Raw genomic sequence first — 17,093 nt, forward strand, 5'->3', positions numbered from 1 at the left:
TTGGGAGAATTCGCTGAAAAAAAGCTTTTTTCCTTACAATTGCAAATGAAAGTATAAAATATATCATCAAATTTTAAAGTGTGCATATGTCCTCATCTCAGCTGTTGACATCATATTTATAATCATGAGCACGCCAGGTTTTCTACAACTTAAGAAATTCTATGAGCATATTACTTTTCCAACTTTATCAGTAAACATTGATTTCTGTATAATGCAGAAACCAGTTAAATAATTCCTGGTCGGGCGCAGTGGCTCACGCCTGTAATACCAACACTTTGGGAGGCCGAGGTGGGTGAATCACCTGAGGTCAGGAGTTCGAGACCAGCCTGGCCAACATGGTGAAACCCCGTTTCTACTAAAAATACAAAAAATTAGTTGGGTGTGGTGGCAGGCGCCTGTAATCCCAGCTACTCGGGAGGCTAAGGCAGGAGAATCACTTGAACCTGGGAGGCGGAGCCAAGTGAGCCGAGACCGCACCACTGCACTCCAGCCTAGGTGACAGAGTGAGACTCTGTCTCAAAAAGAAAAAAAAAAAAAAGTAGCAATAAAATCATTACAGAAATAAAATAACACCTAAAAGACATGTTACATCCACTCTGGTTTTCCATAATTTGACTTCATGTATTTTTCAGGTAATTCATGGTAGTAGGAATTGCTATTTATTTGATACACCTGCCCTGTGCCAGACATTTTGTATACAGCCATATTTTCTTTACCACAACTGGCTTGAATCTAGGTACTCCTTTGCCTTTTTTTTTTTTTTTTTTTTTTTTTTGAGACAGAGTCTCGCCCTGTTCCCCAGGCTGGAGTGCAGTGGCACGATCTTGGCTCACTGCAACCTCCGCCTCCTGGGTTCAAGTGATTCTCCTGCCTCAGCCTCCCCAGTAGCTAGGATTACAGGCATGTACCACCACACTGGGCTGGCTAATTTTTGTATTTTTAGTAGAGACGGAGTTTCATCATGCTGGCCAGGCTGGTCTCGAACTCCCCACCTGGTGATCCACCCGCCTCGGTCTTCCAATGTGCTGGGACTACAGGCATGAGCCACTGCTCCTGACTCCTTTGCCTATTTTAAAAATAAGGTTCACATGGGTAAACTAACTTGTCCTCAACACACAATTAGTATTTCCCAAGCAGGGAGCCACATCCAGTTTATCTAATTCCAAAACCTGTATCTTTGCCACTATAATATGCTAACATTGAGGATCTAGTGTCAAATATGCTAATGTCCAGTTTCCAGTCAACAAGTGCTAAAAGAAGTTGTATGAGAAATAAAAACTATTCCACAACATCCCTGGGCCATGATGTCTCCTTCATCACTAACTTATCCTCTGCCTGGGCCCAATGTTGGAGCCAGTTGAGCTAGCAAGAACCTCCCATGGGAGCTTTTCCTAAGTCGGGTGCCTGGGAGAAGAGACTGGACCAGAAAATACACTTTATCTGCGAAGCCGGAGGCACCAAAGCCAGAGAAACTTTGGCTCAAGGACTTGAGCCAATATTGTAACTGGAAAAATGAGCCTAAGTGTTAGGTCCAAAAGGCAAAATAAGCCATACATGGAAAAACAAGGGCCAACCGCAGCATCCAGGAGGCCTGGAAATGGGTCACAAAGCAATGTGCAGAGCGGGTGGGCACAAGTGGGTCAGAAACACATCTGGGAAAGGTAAAAAGATGTTGGATGTCACTTGAATATGGTGTTGGCCCTGGGGGTGGACCTGGCAGATTCAAAAGCCACCAAGAACCAGATGCTTGAATTCTGGAGAGTCATTGACTCTCCCTAGGCCACAATTTTCTCAACTAATAAAATGGACCCAGTTGTAACCCCTTCAGATCTGCTATCAGAATTAAATGATAAGTGAAGGGATTTAGCATTGTGCCAAGCCTAGAAAAGCAGGGGTTTTTTTCTTAGCTATTATTACTTTATATTTGTGATTGCCATGGAGATGATAATAATTTTTGAGAGTAAAGTTTTTAAATTTAAGTACCTGAAAGAACCCTGAAAAAAAAACCTCACCCTTAGAATGGTACAAAATTAAAACTGAGTGCAGAACAAAGTTTACAGTTTGAGCCTTTTAACAGAATAAAGAGTATTAAAGAAGACCTTGAAGCAAGCATGAAGTAATTTCCAGGTCACTAGACAATTTGCAGGTGCAAACCATTTCTAGTCCCATTGTCAGAGGGAGAAAAAAAGGTACAGGTCACACCCAGTCCCCTATGCTAATGTCCAAATGTCTGGTTTGGTAGTTTTGATGTAAAAGGAGCATGGAATGGATGCTTTCAGAATAGAAACAATTAACAGACCCCTTAAGAACTACAGATATAAGTGTTTTGAGAAGTCTTAAAGAAAACAAGAGCAACAAAAAACTATCACTGTTAGGATTACATCACAGTAGTTTTTCCCCCTAGCATTTGTATTGATTTTTCAGTTTTACATCAAAAAGAAAATCTGGCCTTGTGGACATTTAAGAGACTAGGGAATTTCATTTTCCACTTAATAAACTGATTTTCTCCACCACTCTAGGTACTTGAAATTAGCGCAAACCCCAGGATAGCTAAAACTCCAAAAGGGAATGCTCAGTTCATTATGAATGGTCTTAAAGCAAATAGTGCTCTGACAGCCAAATTCCTGGTCTTCAAATTTGTAAGTTTGCCCTTTTTTTCACAAGTCTTACTCAAGACCGCTTCTGAGCTTTTGCACATTTAACCCTTACACTCAAAGACAATATGTTACTGAAGAGCATGGGAAACTTCAAGTTCATACATTTGGATTAAATTCCTTTTCAAAAGAAGTCTAATATTTATAACCAAATTATGACCATATTGAATACACGAAATTAACTGCTGAACTAACAGAAAGGAAATACTGTATTTATTTTCACTTCTGTGGCTACGCATCCTTTGAACAGTTCGAAAGAATCATAAACCAGCCATAAATCCTACAATGCTTTTCATTTTCTTTCTTCACATACTAACACAGCACTGATTTTTCAGTAAAAAAGATACTGTAAATAGTTGTTGTTTTTAATAACCAAAATTAATTTGTACCATCTTTCGTTGATCTGTATATTTGTTCAAGCTTTCATTATAATAATACAGCTACAATATAGTGAAGTTTTATGCATTACTTCATTTAATTCTCAATAAAATCCCAAGGAATAGGCATTATTAGTGTACCCACATTGGAGATTAAAAATAAAACAAGCTTATAGGAGATCGCTTATAATCACACAGGTAGTCATCTGCAGGGCTAGTATTCAAAATAGATATTAATACTTTGGACTTTAACTGGCACAGGAGAATAAAAATATCAGGGATATGCTTACTTAATTATTTTTAATAATATAAATCAGCCCATATATTAGTAAGTAAAAGATAAAAAACGATCCTAAATACCAGGCCTGAGTTGTTTGTCAATTGCCTCAAATCCATGTTTAGACTTGATTTAATAGACATAACTAAAAATTTAAATGACAAAATTCTGATAAGAAAACATAGTGTATAATTAGTGCACATCTCTGGATTTGGGGAGGAAAGTGACTTGATTTACATAGGGTATTGTTTTTCCTAATTAATTGTAGTCTGCCACATATTTGTGTGTGATTGCTTCATAAATGGTTTACAAATTGTTAAGAAGTTTATGGATATAGAGAAATAATATTACAGCTCAATAAATAAACTTTTACAAGTGTAGAAGAGAAATTTTACATTAAAATGTGACTTTGTTTCTTCATCCTGAGAGAATGAATTTTTTAAAAACACATTTAAAATCAAGCATTAGATATGCAAATATGTGTTCAGATCAGAGATACCAAAATTATTCAAATGATTAATTATTCATCATAAAATGTCAATTAATAATTACGAAGCAGAAAAGGCATCTTTCTAATGCATCTTTATTTTTCTTGGCCTAAAAAGGGCTAAATATACATGTTCAATTGACTTCTATCAAGTTTTTAAAATTCAACAAACAAATTGTAAACAAGTGCAAACTCTGAATTTTAATGAGAACAACAAATATGCCCAAAACGAAGGGAAGAGCAAAAAATAACAATAAAGAAAACAAAACAAAACAAAGACAGTTATGTCCATGACATATGCGGCCTCATGCTCACTCACCTGCTAGGTAATGGACAGAAACCTAGCCTAGCCAAGAAAACAACCCAGCAACCCAAGTTGTGAATTTGCCTAGCAATGTGCCAAATACGTGACACTATGATGCTTCTCTCTGAATTGATCAATCTTTGTTGGGGTTCTGGCGGAGTGTTTTGGGAATTTTTTACCCTTTCCAAATAGTCACCAGAAGAAAAGCGCAGTTTAAGTTTCACAAAATTACCTATTGTAATTTCTAAAGTCTGTTAAAAAATTAAGCACTGCTAAAACATGGCTGTAAACAAACTTTTTCACATTGCCTTAATTCTAAAGAATGCCCCTATGCCAAGCATTATGCATTTTTTCCAGGAAGAGTATATCTTGTCTTTTAAAATTATCAGTCTGAGTTGATGTAATAATATAGAAGAATAAACCATTATGGTCACTGAAATATTGATTTATTTTATTTTTACTTTTATTATTTTACTTTTCACTGACACCTGGTGAACTTGTCGTCTCTGAGACCCGGGGAGTTATTTTAGTCAGGGTGTCCCCGCCCTCCTGCTGGTAGATTAATTACACATTAAACGTTGTGTTTTCAAAACGAAATGATAAATCTGGACACATAAAAGAGGCACAAAAAGAATCACAGCGAGGGAGAAGAGGGGATGTTAAGAAAGAAAACAAGAAATTGCAAAAGGGAGATATCAGATAGAAAGGAGAACGCAGGAAATGCAACTGGGAAAGAATTTCAAGAAAATAAGGATAAAGGGCAGGGAGGGCTGAAAGGAGGGCCAGAGGGAGGAAAAGCAGGAGGGAGATTTTTGGTTTTCAATTCCCTGGTGAGGCTGCTGGCGTCCGCGCCCTCAACGCCCCAGCCTTCCAAGTTGAGGCGAAAGCCACCTCTTCGGGCCTGCGTCGCATCCAACTTACTCTAAGTTTTCTGGTGACTCCTACGGGGCCCCTTTCCGTACCCTCCGGCACCCCCCCTCCCTTAGTGAGATTGACAGTCGCGTGGAGGAGGCTTTTCCAGGCACAGCCTTTCTCATGGTAATCAGCCCCCAGCATCACCTCCCGGCCGCGGCTGCGCCCGCTCGGAGCGCGGCTCGCGGACCCCGGGGACCGGAAACAGGGCGGCGGGCGGGGAGCAGGCGAGCGAGCCAGGTCAGCTGACCGGGCGGCGGGCGGGGGTCGCGGGATCCCGGGCGGGGACAGGTCTGGGGGACGGCGGTCTGGTGGGAGGGGGCCGAACACCAACCCCCCCCACCCCGACGCGCTCCTCCGCCTGTGCAGCGGGGCCCTTCCTGGAGATCAAATGCAGGGACCAAAGCTGGCGGCAGGGGTTGGGGCGGGGTGGGGGGGAGGTGGCAGAGCGCGCGGAAAATTGGGGACAACAACCAGACCTGTTTAGCATCAATAAATTAAGATGCTCATTTGGGTCCTGAAGTTTGCTGGTTCCTGTCAGTGGAGACGTTGGCAAAAGCCCTGAAGCCGAGACTCTGCCTTTACTTCAAAAAAATAAAATAAAATCTACCCCTCAGCTGGCCGCCCTGCTGGGGCCAGGTGACGTGCGAGATTCCACAGCCTGCGGGTCTCGCAGCAGGGATGTTAGGGACGGTCTGAGCTTCTCTGGTCCTGTTTTGGTTTTGTTTGAAAGGGCTTCTCAGAGAGATGCTCCTGAATTTTTTTTTTTTTTTTAATAGACTTTCCCCTCCTATCCTAGGCTCAACTCCGAATGGATTGGATTGCGAGTCTGCACGTGAGAAAACCGTTTGGCTTGGCTTGGACCCCTGCCGCCCCCCACCCCCTCCACACACACCCAATCCAGGGGTCCCCTTTATCACCCTTTGCTTGCAACTCCAAAAGAAGTTGCCCACCTCCTGAGTCACAACACAAGGTCGAATAATTCCTCTAGATGAAAGATCAGTTCCATTTCAAAACGAGAATAGGTTCCTTTTTTTATTTTCTCCACATGGTACAAAATAAACAGAATTTGCTTTAAAAAAAAATCATTAACTGTGGCCAAATTCGAATTCCTTCTACAGCCTGTGTGTTCAAGGGCAGAAACATTGTATCTCTTCGGGCATCTGGGCCGCCAAGCTGAGCGGGGGGAGGGGGGAGCGGCTGTGAAAGTTGAGGAAATTGACAGACTGAGAGGTGAATGGGGGGACAGGCACCAGGTCCTGGCTGGAGGGAATTGGAAAACAAAAGTGCATCCTTCTCACCCTGCCTGAGTGGAGGGAATCCTGAGGGAGGCAGTTTGTTTTGCCCATGGAAACCCTAAATAATTATTTTCCCCCTTCAATGTTGATTGCAATATTATTTCACATTTCCGTGTATCTGTTGTTTTAATCTCTTTCGTCAGCGCTAATCTGGAAGTGGATTATTAATGGGGAAGACAGAGAAGGAGAGATTCATTTGCAGGACTTATTTTGCTGTGTGAGGAGCCGAAAGTCAGCAGCCCCCAGTCCTCTCGACTTTTCTCTGCGTCCTGCGCTCCTGCATCCCCCTGATCCCACGATCCCCATTGTCCCCGACCTGGCCCTCGGACTGAGGGAGTGTTCGGAACAAATTTATATTCCGGCTTCCTCCCGACCCCATCACCTCTGCCACGTTGGGAACTCTCTCGGCCAAATGCCTGGGGAGGGGCGTGCCAGTCAGGAACGAGGGCAAGGCAACCTAGCCGTAGCGCTCACCCCTCGCGGAGACCCCTCTCGTGCCACCATCCAAACATCTACCTTCATGGGAACCTGGAAGACTGCTTTTTCACCCCAAACTAAATACTGGCCAGTCGGAACTCCCAGTGCTAAATGTTGGGGACTGCCTCCTGCCACTTGAACGATTACTGAGTCCAGGGTAATCAGATGATTAGGTGTTTTTAATGGAAATACTTAGGTTTTTTTTTTTTTTTTTTTTTTCAGTCAGATCCTAAGTAATCTGACATTTAATATACATAATAAAGACAAGTGTTTTGTTAGCTATTCGATTGGATCCTTTGACCTGAGGTTATGCTTGTGTGTGTGTCTGGGCTGCAAGCCTCCAATGGCTACCTGGGTGCCTGAAAAGGAGTCTTGCCTGGAACCACTCTATATTCAAAGGGTTCCTTCTTCCTTAGGAGTGGGAGAGGGGTGGCTGTAAAGCAAGCTTCTAGAGAAAGCTGGACTCCAATCTTTTAAATTAAAAAAGAGGAAAAAAAGGAGGAGGAAGAAAAATGGACATGAGCAGTGGTGCTAAATCTCAGAAGAGGAACTTGATAAGTCACACATATATTTAGTATAGAGATATAATAATGAAAGAAATGTAAAATATAAAATTAAGAATATGCCTGACCCATGTTGAAAATCTTTGATTTTATTTATTAATAATTTTTAAGCTGAAGATCCTGAATGCCTTTCTTCTATAGACACTTTATCTGTGATGGGGTGGGGGGAGAGAGTTAATTTATCCAGTAGCTATTTTCATTATAGTAAATACTTAAGTTAGGAAAGAGGTGAGTCTGTAACCAACTGTGAAAATCTACTTTCTTGCATCCTAGAACAAGATCTAGCTGTGGTCGTGCTAGGTAGCTATTAACCCCTCCCCCGCCCCCGCAAAAAAAAAAATACAAAATACAAAGACGTGTACCTCTGGGAGTGTGATGTGGCAACCCATGTGGTGGCTTGTCCCTCCTTTGAGTGCAATTGCCAGTGACTCTTGCATTCAAAGCCTTGCTTTAGGCACACATTCAAAGCACAGTTCAAAGCAGTTTATCTTAATATAGTGTTGGATCAGGGTATTATTTGTTTCAGATTTCATCAGACTGGAAACAGGAGGGTGTAACATATTTAACAATATTAAAGCTTAAAAAGTGGTGTGAGGCAGCTCTCTGGTCCTCTTAACACCTCCACCTTTACCTTTCCGAAGGATCCTAAATGCTGTGAGACTAGAAGTTTATTTGTGCTCTGAGGTTCTCAAGCACTTTCACTCTTTAGGGGGAAAAAAAAAAGTCTCACAGTTATTTAAGAAATTGAGCCTGAACCATCCGAAGATAGGAGATTTCTTCCTTTTCCGATAAATGCCTGTGCTCAGCATCCTCAAATTTGGCTGTCTTTATTTACTTCTATATTAGTTCCAATTATGTGCAGTGTAAACCAGCTTTTTGATTAACAAAACAGCAGAGCATTGGTTAAGAACACTTAAACTTCAAAAAAATTCCCCTGGGAAGTGGGCTCTGAATTGGTTAATAATGTGCAGTACTTGCTAAATTGCTGACTTCCAGATGTGGAAAATATCTTTCTTGTTTAGGACCTATGTAACCTGATTGGATTACGACAGAAGCGTCACGTTGGAAGCTTTTGAGTGATTATTTAATTAACCATACAGTAGAAAGCTGTATTCTCCAGGAAATCCCTTCCATATTTGCATAACCAATCCCTTCAGAGCAAAGGTGGAGTCTTTTCTTTTTAATTTTACTTTAATTGTAATATCAAAAAATATATACTCCAAAACTTAGACCCCATGCCGTTTAATATCATGTTCTCCCTTCCCTGCTAAGTTTCTCTATGGCCTTTCTCTTTTCTCCTCCTGCCTCCCTACACATTCTCCCTTACTTTGTAGTGAGGTGTCCCCGAGGTGTAGAGAGATTCAGAGATCGGCCAACCGAGTGTTCTATGTTAATTTACTTAGAAACCCTTTATTAAAATGCCAAACTACTTTTTAATATTGGGATCCAGACCAGAAATTCATCATGCACACACCCTAACACACATGCCCTAAGATGCAGCTCTCATGAAGCTTTTTTTTTTTTTTTTTTTTTTTTTTTTTTTTTTTTGGCGGTTTCTTCGGTTCGTTGACTCTGGCTCTGGTACCTAAAAAGAAAAAAATAATAATAATGGAAAGGGCAGTGAATTTTGTTCCAGAAGCTGTACTGAGATAGCTACACAATTTGATGTGCATCTCAAATCTGGTCATTAGAGATATCTGTATAAGAAGAGATGATCTGGATTGAGGACCCGGGATCTTTCCCTTTAACTTTCGCCCCTTGGAGTTCTCCAGTTCTGTGAATGGTGTGCACCGTTTTCCGCCCTGTACTCTGTAGGATTTAGTGATGAGGATAATGATGCCAAAGGCTTGACGGGCGGGGGGAGGGGGGGGAGAAGGGAGGGAGGGGGGGGGAGGGAGGCGAAGGCGAAAGGGAGGGAGAGGAGGAAGGGAGGGAGGTGGAATTTCATTTCTTCCACTAAAGCGTTTGCGGAGACTTCAAGGTATAATCTATCCCAGATCCTTTCCCAGAGAGAAACTTGGCGATCACGTTTTCACATGATGCTCACGCTCAGGGCGCTTCAATTATCCCTCCCCACAAAGATAGGTGGCGCGTGTTTCAGGGTCTCTCGTCTCTCTCCTACAGAAAAGAAAAAGAAAAAAATGTCATTAGAAGAGGCGTAACACGTCAGTCCGTCCCCAGGTTTGTGTTTCCTGGAGTGGCCGAAAGAGATCAGTTCTAACCTGCTCCGCAGGAATAACGGTCCTGCCTCCCGACACTCTTGGCGAGGTTTTTGTACAGTTTGCTCCGGGAGCTGTTTCTTCGCTTCCACCTTTTTCTCCCCCACACTTCGCGGCTTCTTCATGCTTTTTCTTCTCACCATTTCTGGCCAAAACTACAAACAAGACTTCGCAGGTAGGTTTTTTTTCCTCCCCTTTTCTCTCTTTTTATCCCTTTTTGGTGTGCTCGTCCTCCATCCTCCTTTTCTAATTTTCTCATTTTGAGTGGGGATGTGAGTCTGAAGTGAGAAGGGGTGTCCGTGGGTATGAATTTCAGGTGGGTTTAGCTTCTTTGTGGCAAGCTTTTCTCAAGAGTGTCTTCTTCGCTTTCTCTTACACTTACACTCACACTTTCTCTCCTTGCTTTTCTCTCCTTTTTCCCTCCCCCAAATAATTTCCCCTGTACCTGTCCATTCAGGTAACCTAAGGTGCCCTTTGCTACTCAGCCCAGGAAAAGTTTTATTGAGAATTATATGGCTGGAATAAAAACTCATCAAGGGGAGAGGTCCTGCTCTATTTTCGCATCTAGTTCCAATTCATTATATTTAGCAATTAGGACTTGGCAAATACCTGTTAATAATTACAAAACTTGGTCAGTTTCAGACCTACAAATTCGGGGGCAAGTCTTTCTCTTAGACATGGCAGTTCATCCTCTCCCACCGAGAAGGCTGTTTTCTAAGCAGAAAGTTGTCTGTTTTTGTCTGCTTAGCGAGTTTCATTTCTTTATTTCATTCTTTGTGTGTGTATGTGTGTGAAGTAACACCTCACTTCTGTGATTATAAATAAAGAAGTGAAAGTCCTCATGGAACTTGAGTCGTTTACCAAAGTGGAGGGGGGGGCACTACAGCTGGGAAGAAAACTGCTGTCAGGATATCAGGGTTTTAAATTAGGATAACTTTTAAAATTGTATTTTAAATGGCAAAGTAATATAGTCATGGATTTAATAGAAGACACATACACACATATATCCCATTCTATACTTTGGCACTGAAAAGTCGAGAGAGAGATAGCAGGAGTTCCCAGGAACAGTGATGAGCCCGGCTAACATGAATGTGTTTATCTCCCACCTACTGATATATTTTACATGCTCCCCCTGTAATGATGAAGGCAAGATTACTAACTCCAGACTTAGGAGTAACAGGCAAAGATAAAGTTTACAGCACAAAAGCCCTGTCTCTTTTACACACACATGCCCATAAAACTAGCAACTTACTTTATTAAACATGTATTTATATGCAGTCGTGTGTCTCAGGATGAATATAGACAGGCCAGCTGTTTCATCCCAGACACTTGTGTGACCATTTCTTTATTTCAGGATTTCCCCTAACAATTTCAGATCAATAGGGCAAGGAAAGAAATGATAAAATGTGTCAAACTTAAAAGTCTCCTACTATGTATGCCTACGTAAATTTAAGGTGCTTTCTAAAATATCCACTTCCCCTTCTCTCTGCCCCCCTCCCTTCACCCTTCTCAGCAAATGTGTGGAAACTGATACTCACTTTCCAGGTTTTCTGCAAAGCTTCTAGCACAGGAGACAATAGGTGCGGGGCGTGGGGACTGAGTGTGCCCGGCAGAGAAAGGGTTAATGGCCCTTGTGTTACAGTTTGCATCTGTTACATCTTTTATAGCCCCCTGTTTAAACTAATCCTCGAGGCACAGCATCTTCCCAACCTCCACAGAGTTTTCAGGATTCTCCTCCTCTCCTGCCTGCCTCCGAGGTTCCCCTTCTCCAAGTTTTGACAGTTTCAGCTGAAAAAATGCAGCGCCTCTCTCGATTTTTAGGTACAAAAGTTTCGAAGCCAGAAAGGATACGATCATTTAGTAGAGCTTAAAAGTATTGCCGTAGTGGTTGGACTTTCTCTTTCCTTTCTTAAGGGGGAAAAAAAATCTACTGGAACTATTTCAGGGAACCAGTGTGGGGGAGCATGTGTGTGAGTGAAGTGGGGGGAAATACTGTAAATATTGTCAAAGTGGCGAGGGGGGGTGGGGTAAAGGACAGTGTCCAAAGAGGCTTGTAATTATATTTCTTATTGCGGCGTAAAACGGGAAATCTTAATTTGGGGGCGAGGGTGGGGGGAGGAAGAGACAGTGCCTCGATAAACTCCAAAAGGGGAGGGGAGGGGGCGCTGGGCGAGTGGGCTTCCTATAATTACTATTATCAATTTGCCCGAGTGTGCTTCATCCAGGGGCTGTTTCGAGTTGTTTGTTTGTTTGTTTCCTCTGGGAAATGGGGGGTGTGTGGGGGGGGATGAGAAAAGATGAGAGTGAAAAGAAAACCTCGCCTCACCCCAAGTTCCCGAGCCGGGGGCTGAGGACTTTTCGGAGGAAAGGGTCCGCCTAGCCCTGAGTCAAGCGGTCTTACTGTACCGCCGTGTGCATTCCCTCATACGGTCAGGAGTTATGACTCATTTTGAAGATGTAATTCTTGTCTCTCTGATCCCCTCGCGGGTGCAACACACCAAACAGTAACAAACACAAAGCGCCTCGGGGCCAAGGCTGGGGGTGGGGGGCGGGGAGGGGGCCGCCGAAGTTTCGCTTTGGCGTTGGGGGGCGCGGATGGGTGCTCGCCGGGGCCCTGGCCCGGCTCCCCTGGGCGGCCCGCGCGCGTTTCAATGGGCGCGGGCGATGCCCACATTGTCGCTGTGTTTGGTTGCTAGATCGAGCCTGCGTGCTGCCGAAGCAGGGCGCCGAGTCCATGCGAACTGCCATCTGATCCGCTCTTATCAATGAAGCAGCCGATCATGGCGGATGGCCCCCGGTGCAAGAGGCGCAAACAAGCCAATCCCAGGAGGAAAAACGGTAAGAAGCGGCCCGAACCAAACTTTTCCGGGCCACTCCGCGGCTCGAGACCCAGGGAGAAGGAGGGGGAAAGGGAAAAGGAACCGAGGCGGCGGCGGCGGCGGCGCCCAGGGCTCGAGGGCGAGCCTCCCTCCGCGGCCGGCGCCGGAGCCCGGCGCGCGCGGCTGCTGGACCGGGGGGAGTTGGGGAAGTGCCGGGCAAAGTGAGCGTCAGGCGCCCGGGGGTTCCGAGCGCGGGGGGTCCGGTCGGGGCCCCGCACCCCCAACCCTTCTGACCCCCTCAAGCCCCTGCCTCCGCCCTCCCTCCGCCTCCGCCTCCCGCTCCGCTCGCGCCCGGCCCGCCGGGTTTCCAGCCGGGCTTCGGGAGCGTCCGGCTAGGGCAGGGCGGGGGCCCAGGCACTGGGTCGCGCAGGATCCCGGGGCGGGGGCGGGGGTGGCAGAGAGACTGCGAAGGCAGGAGAGGGTAACTGGGGCTGCGCCTCAGCGAGGCTTAAAGTTTCTTGCCGGAGTCGCCCGGCCGCCTCTCCGTGCGCCAAGTAACGGTCTGCGGGCAGCGGGGCCCGGCCCATCGCGCCCAGACCCCGGGGTGGGAGGGAGTCGGCCGGCCCCGCGCGGGGTCCGGTGGGGTCGGTGATGGCTCGGGGACGGATGACTCCTCTCCAGCAGGCTCTGGTCCCCCGGCCGGGGACTCAAGGAGTCACAGGGCGCAGTGAGACTTTTCCCGGCAGTTTCTACATGGTCTGGAGGAGCCCGTTATCCAGGCTGAGTCAGGAAGGAGGAAGGAGATGGGGGTTCGAGGGGCACACGCGATCAGAGGTGGGATATTAAGGGGGGGGTGACAGTTTGGTAGGTCTATCTTGGAGAGAGCCAGAGAAGGGACGAGGGGGGAGAGAGAGAAACAGAGAGAGAGGAAGAGAGTGAGAGAGAGAGACCCCCTAGGTATTACCCCAAACAAAATCGTGGGAATAAAAGAGAAAAGTGATTGGCAAGACCGCGGAAGGCGCCTGGGGGAGGGGAGAGGGCTGGGGACTAGCGAGGGTGCCGGGGGTGGGGGTGGGGGAGCTGACGGAGGATAACTGAGTTTAAAAAGAAAGAAACCAACCCCCGAAAACAAACAAGCGAACGAGCGCCAGCCCAGACTCGGAAAGGAAACTTCTCGCTCCCCTCGCTCTCGCCTGATCACCCGGTGCCGGGCCGCGTAGACGCTCCCGAGGCAGGCGCGGGGACGCAGCGCCCACCCGGCCTCCCGGCCTCCGCAGCCCCAGCCCGCGCCTCTCGGGGACCGCCCGGGCCCACTTGGAGCAACTTTCCTCTAGAGAAGACAATTGTGCGCGCCCCCGGCCTGCCCCAGAGCTGCGCGGCGCGGGGTGGGGGCGGCTGGGGGCGCAGTGTGAGGTGCTGGAAGGAGCAAAACACAAAGACGAGAGAATTTTGATTAGAGACAAATGATGCTTCTCTCTCTCTCTCTCTCTCTCTCTCTCTCTCTCTGTCTGTCTGTCTCTGTGTGTGTGTGTCTAGGTTTTGTGTGTGTACGCGTGTGTGTGCGTGTGTGTGCCTTTTGCTTGTTGTGGTGGAGGTGTTGAACCATATGGGGGAGTGATAGAGGAATTTTAGTCAGAAACTGTTCGTTACGTTATCCTGCCTTTCCCCTTTGTGCTGTCTTTGATCTATTTGCTTGGCTTAGTATTACAGAAAAACAAGTACAATAATATATTCCGAGCTGCTTCCCCAAGATTCAGTTCAGGCTGCTGCTTTTTAAGTCTCTCCCTCTCTCTTTCTCCCTCTCTCTCTCTCTTAATTTAATTTTTTTTTCACTCTGGTGTCTGGCATTATTTAAGGTGGTCCTTACACAGGAGACCTCCCCTTCCCCATCTCTGAGTAATTTAGTAGACACTAAAATTACACCTAATGTCCCCCTCTCCTCTCTTGTGTTTCCTCTGTTCCTTTTATTAAATGTTGGTTATTGATTTTCTAAAATCAATGTCTGTTGTGGGGCTTTTTTCCCCCTCTTACAAGTATCTAAAGCACGTTGCTGATCAACTGGATAACAAAAGCTTTGTGTCAAGGAGGCTTTTTTCCCCCTTCTCTTAAACAGTCATTTTTTTGAGAGAAAAGAGAATGAGATTTAAAACAAGGCTCCCAGAAGTGTTCTTTTGCAGGGAAGACTATTTAAAGTGTGCATTTCTTCTTGCCTTCCTCCTTCGGGATTTTGCCACCGTTGACCAGCCTGGCCCTAGCAGTGAGGTCAGGCCAGAGCCCAGGTCTAAGGAAATAGAGGTATCCTGGCTTCCTGGGAACCCCTGAGGGACCTGGCAGAGAGGGAGGCCCGTTGGGGGCTTCGCAGGTGGAATGGAGTGCCAGAGATGTCCGCAGTCATGGACACTGCAAGTATTTCCCCTCCACCCAGCCACTAACTTGGGAGAAGCCTCCACATTCCGAAGTGGAAAGTTGAATTGCACATTTTAAAGCATTTAGCCCAGATCCTGCACAGTTAACATCAAGCCTGTCTATTGCTTACAGCTTCTCTAACTTTGACTGTTACCTGTCTCTTTTTCCAAATAAGCTATGGGAAAACATGCTGTATATTGGTTACTTGTCAGTGTTTTTCACTGGGTTTAATCTGACTGAGCAATGTTCTGGTTTTGAGAAGCAGGTAGAAGAGTGCTACCACCCCACCCCTTTTTCATTTTCTTTCTCATCAAACACGTATCCAATGCCTTTCCCTTTGGGAATTGCTAGGATTTATCTGAACTGAGTGGATTTTTCTTCTTTCCTGGATTCATGGAAAAGATGTGACTTTTGAGCTTGTGTCTTTGCTGATAACACTAAATATGATGATGCTTATCAAAATCATATAGAAATTCCTGGACAGAAATAATGGCAATAATAATCGTAGAAGTAGAAGCTGGAAAGGAAAAAAAAAGATGGTCATCCAGGAACCTAGAATGGCACTTTATATAATTTTAATGAAGTCAACAGTGTATATATAGACTAAGGCGACAAGGAGATAAAACGTGTAAAGCAGTGTGTGTGTTTGAAAGGCTGCTCAAGAACATGGGTTAGAAGACAATGCTGTGTACATTTAATAAAAAGGAAAGGAGAGGGAGGCAGTTGAAGAAAAATAAATGTACAAAGAGAGAAACAAGTATCTAAAATACAACCTTCCAGATTCTCAGGCTAGCAAGATGCCTGGCAGAGGCAGTGCCAGGGCCAAGTTAACCCATAGCGGGCAGTCAGTCTCCTTTCCCCCACATGGAAAGGATGAAATCTCTTCCCAGAAAATAAGATGTGCAGGAGGAAAGAGGGAGTGGGGTGAGGGGGAAGGAGGCAAAAAGCGAGTTGCCCGCAGACAAGAATGTGTGTCGGTTTCAAGAAAGTTCAGTCAGATGATCCTCAGTCGCCTGACTCACTTTGTAACACTTTCACTGAAGCTGGAGAGGAGGGGGAAAACCCAGCCCCCCTTTTTCTTTCCCCTGATTATACCCCACTATCTCCACACAGCCTTGGAGTCAGAAATGAGCACTCGGAGCGGGAGATGCCCTGCTGCTGCTTGCCACCGGTGCGGCCCGTTTGTAACTTGCAAAGTTTGTTGCTTTTGCCCCTGATTCGGGCAGCTGGTCCTGGGATGCTCCTGCTTCCCTCCTGCCTCCCACGGAGCCCGGGAAGAGGGGTCTGCCTCCCCATCCCGCCTTCCAGCATCAGTCTCTGAAAAATCTCACAGATACATGCGCGTTGTAGCAAAAATCAAATCCGGAAAACTGCTTGTTTCAGAGAAAGGAATAAAGTTGTCTTTTAAAGGAAAACTGAATTAGGAGGAGAGAAAAAGGAAATACAAGAAGGAAAGAAACGTTAAATTTGATTTTTCTCCGGAGTTTCCACTAAAGGGTTGGGGACAGTGTGAAGGAGAAGGGGAGCTTTTTACAAATGCTTTTGGTCTCTGAATTTCAGTGGCAAAGAACAGGGATCAAGTTGAATGTTCTCAGGGCTTTGGATCCTAAAGGAGAAACAATCAGAAGAGCAGAAATGATTATCCCTGTTTAAAATAAGCCCTCACTCTTTACCACTTCCTTAAAGGAGTGGAGGTGCTAGTAGTGATGGTTACAGGCAATGAGGGACAGAGAAGTTGCCTCCGTTTCAGAGATGCTTAAGTGAAAAGGAAAGAAAATGCAGTCAACCCCTTCTCCAGGAGGTGACTCCTAGCTCTCCTTCTTGAGAGGTGAAGTTGGGATGGGCAACGAGAGTCACACACACTTGGGAAAGTTTCCTTCAGATCACAGTCAGTCCAGACTTGGTTATCTTTGCAAAGTGTGGAAATCTTTGGCAAGTAGCTTTCTTCGTAAAGTTGATGAGCTTATAGGGAGCCTGTATTGCTGACTCTCAAAGCACTCGGGCAGCTTGTGTGGCAGGTACCAGTTCTGAGGGTGCTCCAAAGATATCCATCTCCATCCTTTTTTCTCTGTGGAGATCTTCTGCAAGTTTTGTCATGCTGCACACACACAAGGCTGGGGGCTATGTATCTAGGCTGATCTATTTGTTTTATTTTGGTCTGGAAAAACTAAGCCAATTGGGGTGGAAACATGCTTTCCTTCGTAGCAGAGCCAGTAGGCTGGTGGTGTCCATAGAGTGACAGTCCACCAGGAGTAAGGGTGGGCTGAGAATTTTAAACTTTACATTGTTTCTCTGTTGCC

General features: G+C 45.5%; 1 protein-coding gene across 4 annotated transcripts in view; it reads left to right on the forward strand.

The window, feature by feature from the left end:
- Nucleotides 1–9,225: 9,225 nt before the first annotated feature.
- ZEB2 (zinc finger E-box binding homeobox 2) overlaps nucleotides 9,226–17,093 on the forward strand; it is a 131,822-nt gene continuing 123,954 nt past the window's right edge. For 2 of the 4 annotated variants that reach the window (XM_050751723.1, XM_050751720.1), the window contains exons 1-2: nucleotides 9,226–9,743; nucleotides 12,265–12,406. In XM_050751723.1, the coding sequence (XP_050607680.1) occupies nucleotides 12,334–12,406 (73 nt within the window). In that variant the 5' untranslated portion in view covers nucleotides 9,226–9,743; nucleotides 12,265–12,333. Of the gene's footprint in view, nucleotides 9,744–9,776; nucleotides 11,390–11,863; nucleotides 12,073–12,264; nucleotides 12,407–17,093 lie in introns of those variants that run through there. The other 2 variants (XM_050751722.1, XM_050751721.1) reach the window with 2 other exon arrangements.

Source organism: Macaca thibetana, chromosome 12 (genome assembly GCF_024542745.1).
Source record: "Macaca thibetana thibetana isolate TM-01 chromosome 12, ASM2454274v1, whole genome shotgun sequence".
NCBI classification, from domain to species: Eukaryota; Metazoa; Chordata; class Mammalia; order Primates; family Cercopithecidae; genus Macaca; species Macaca thibetana.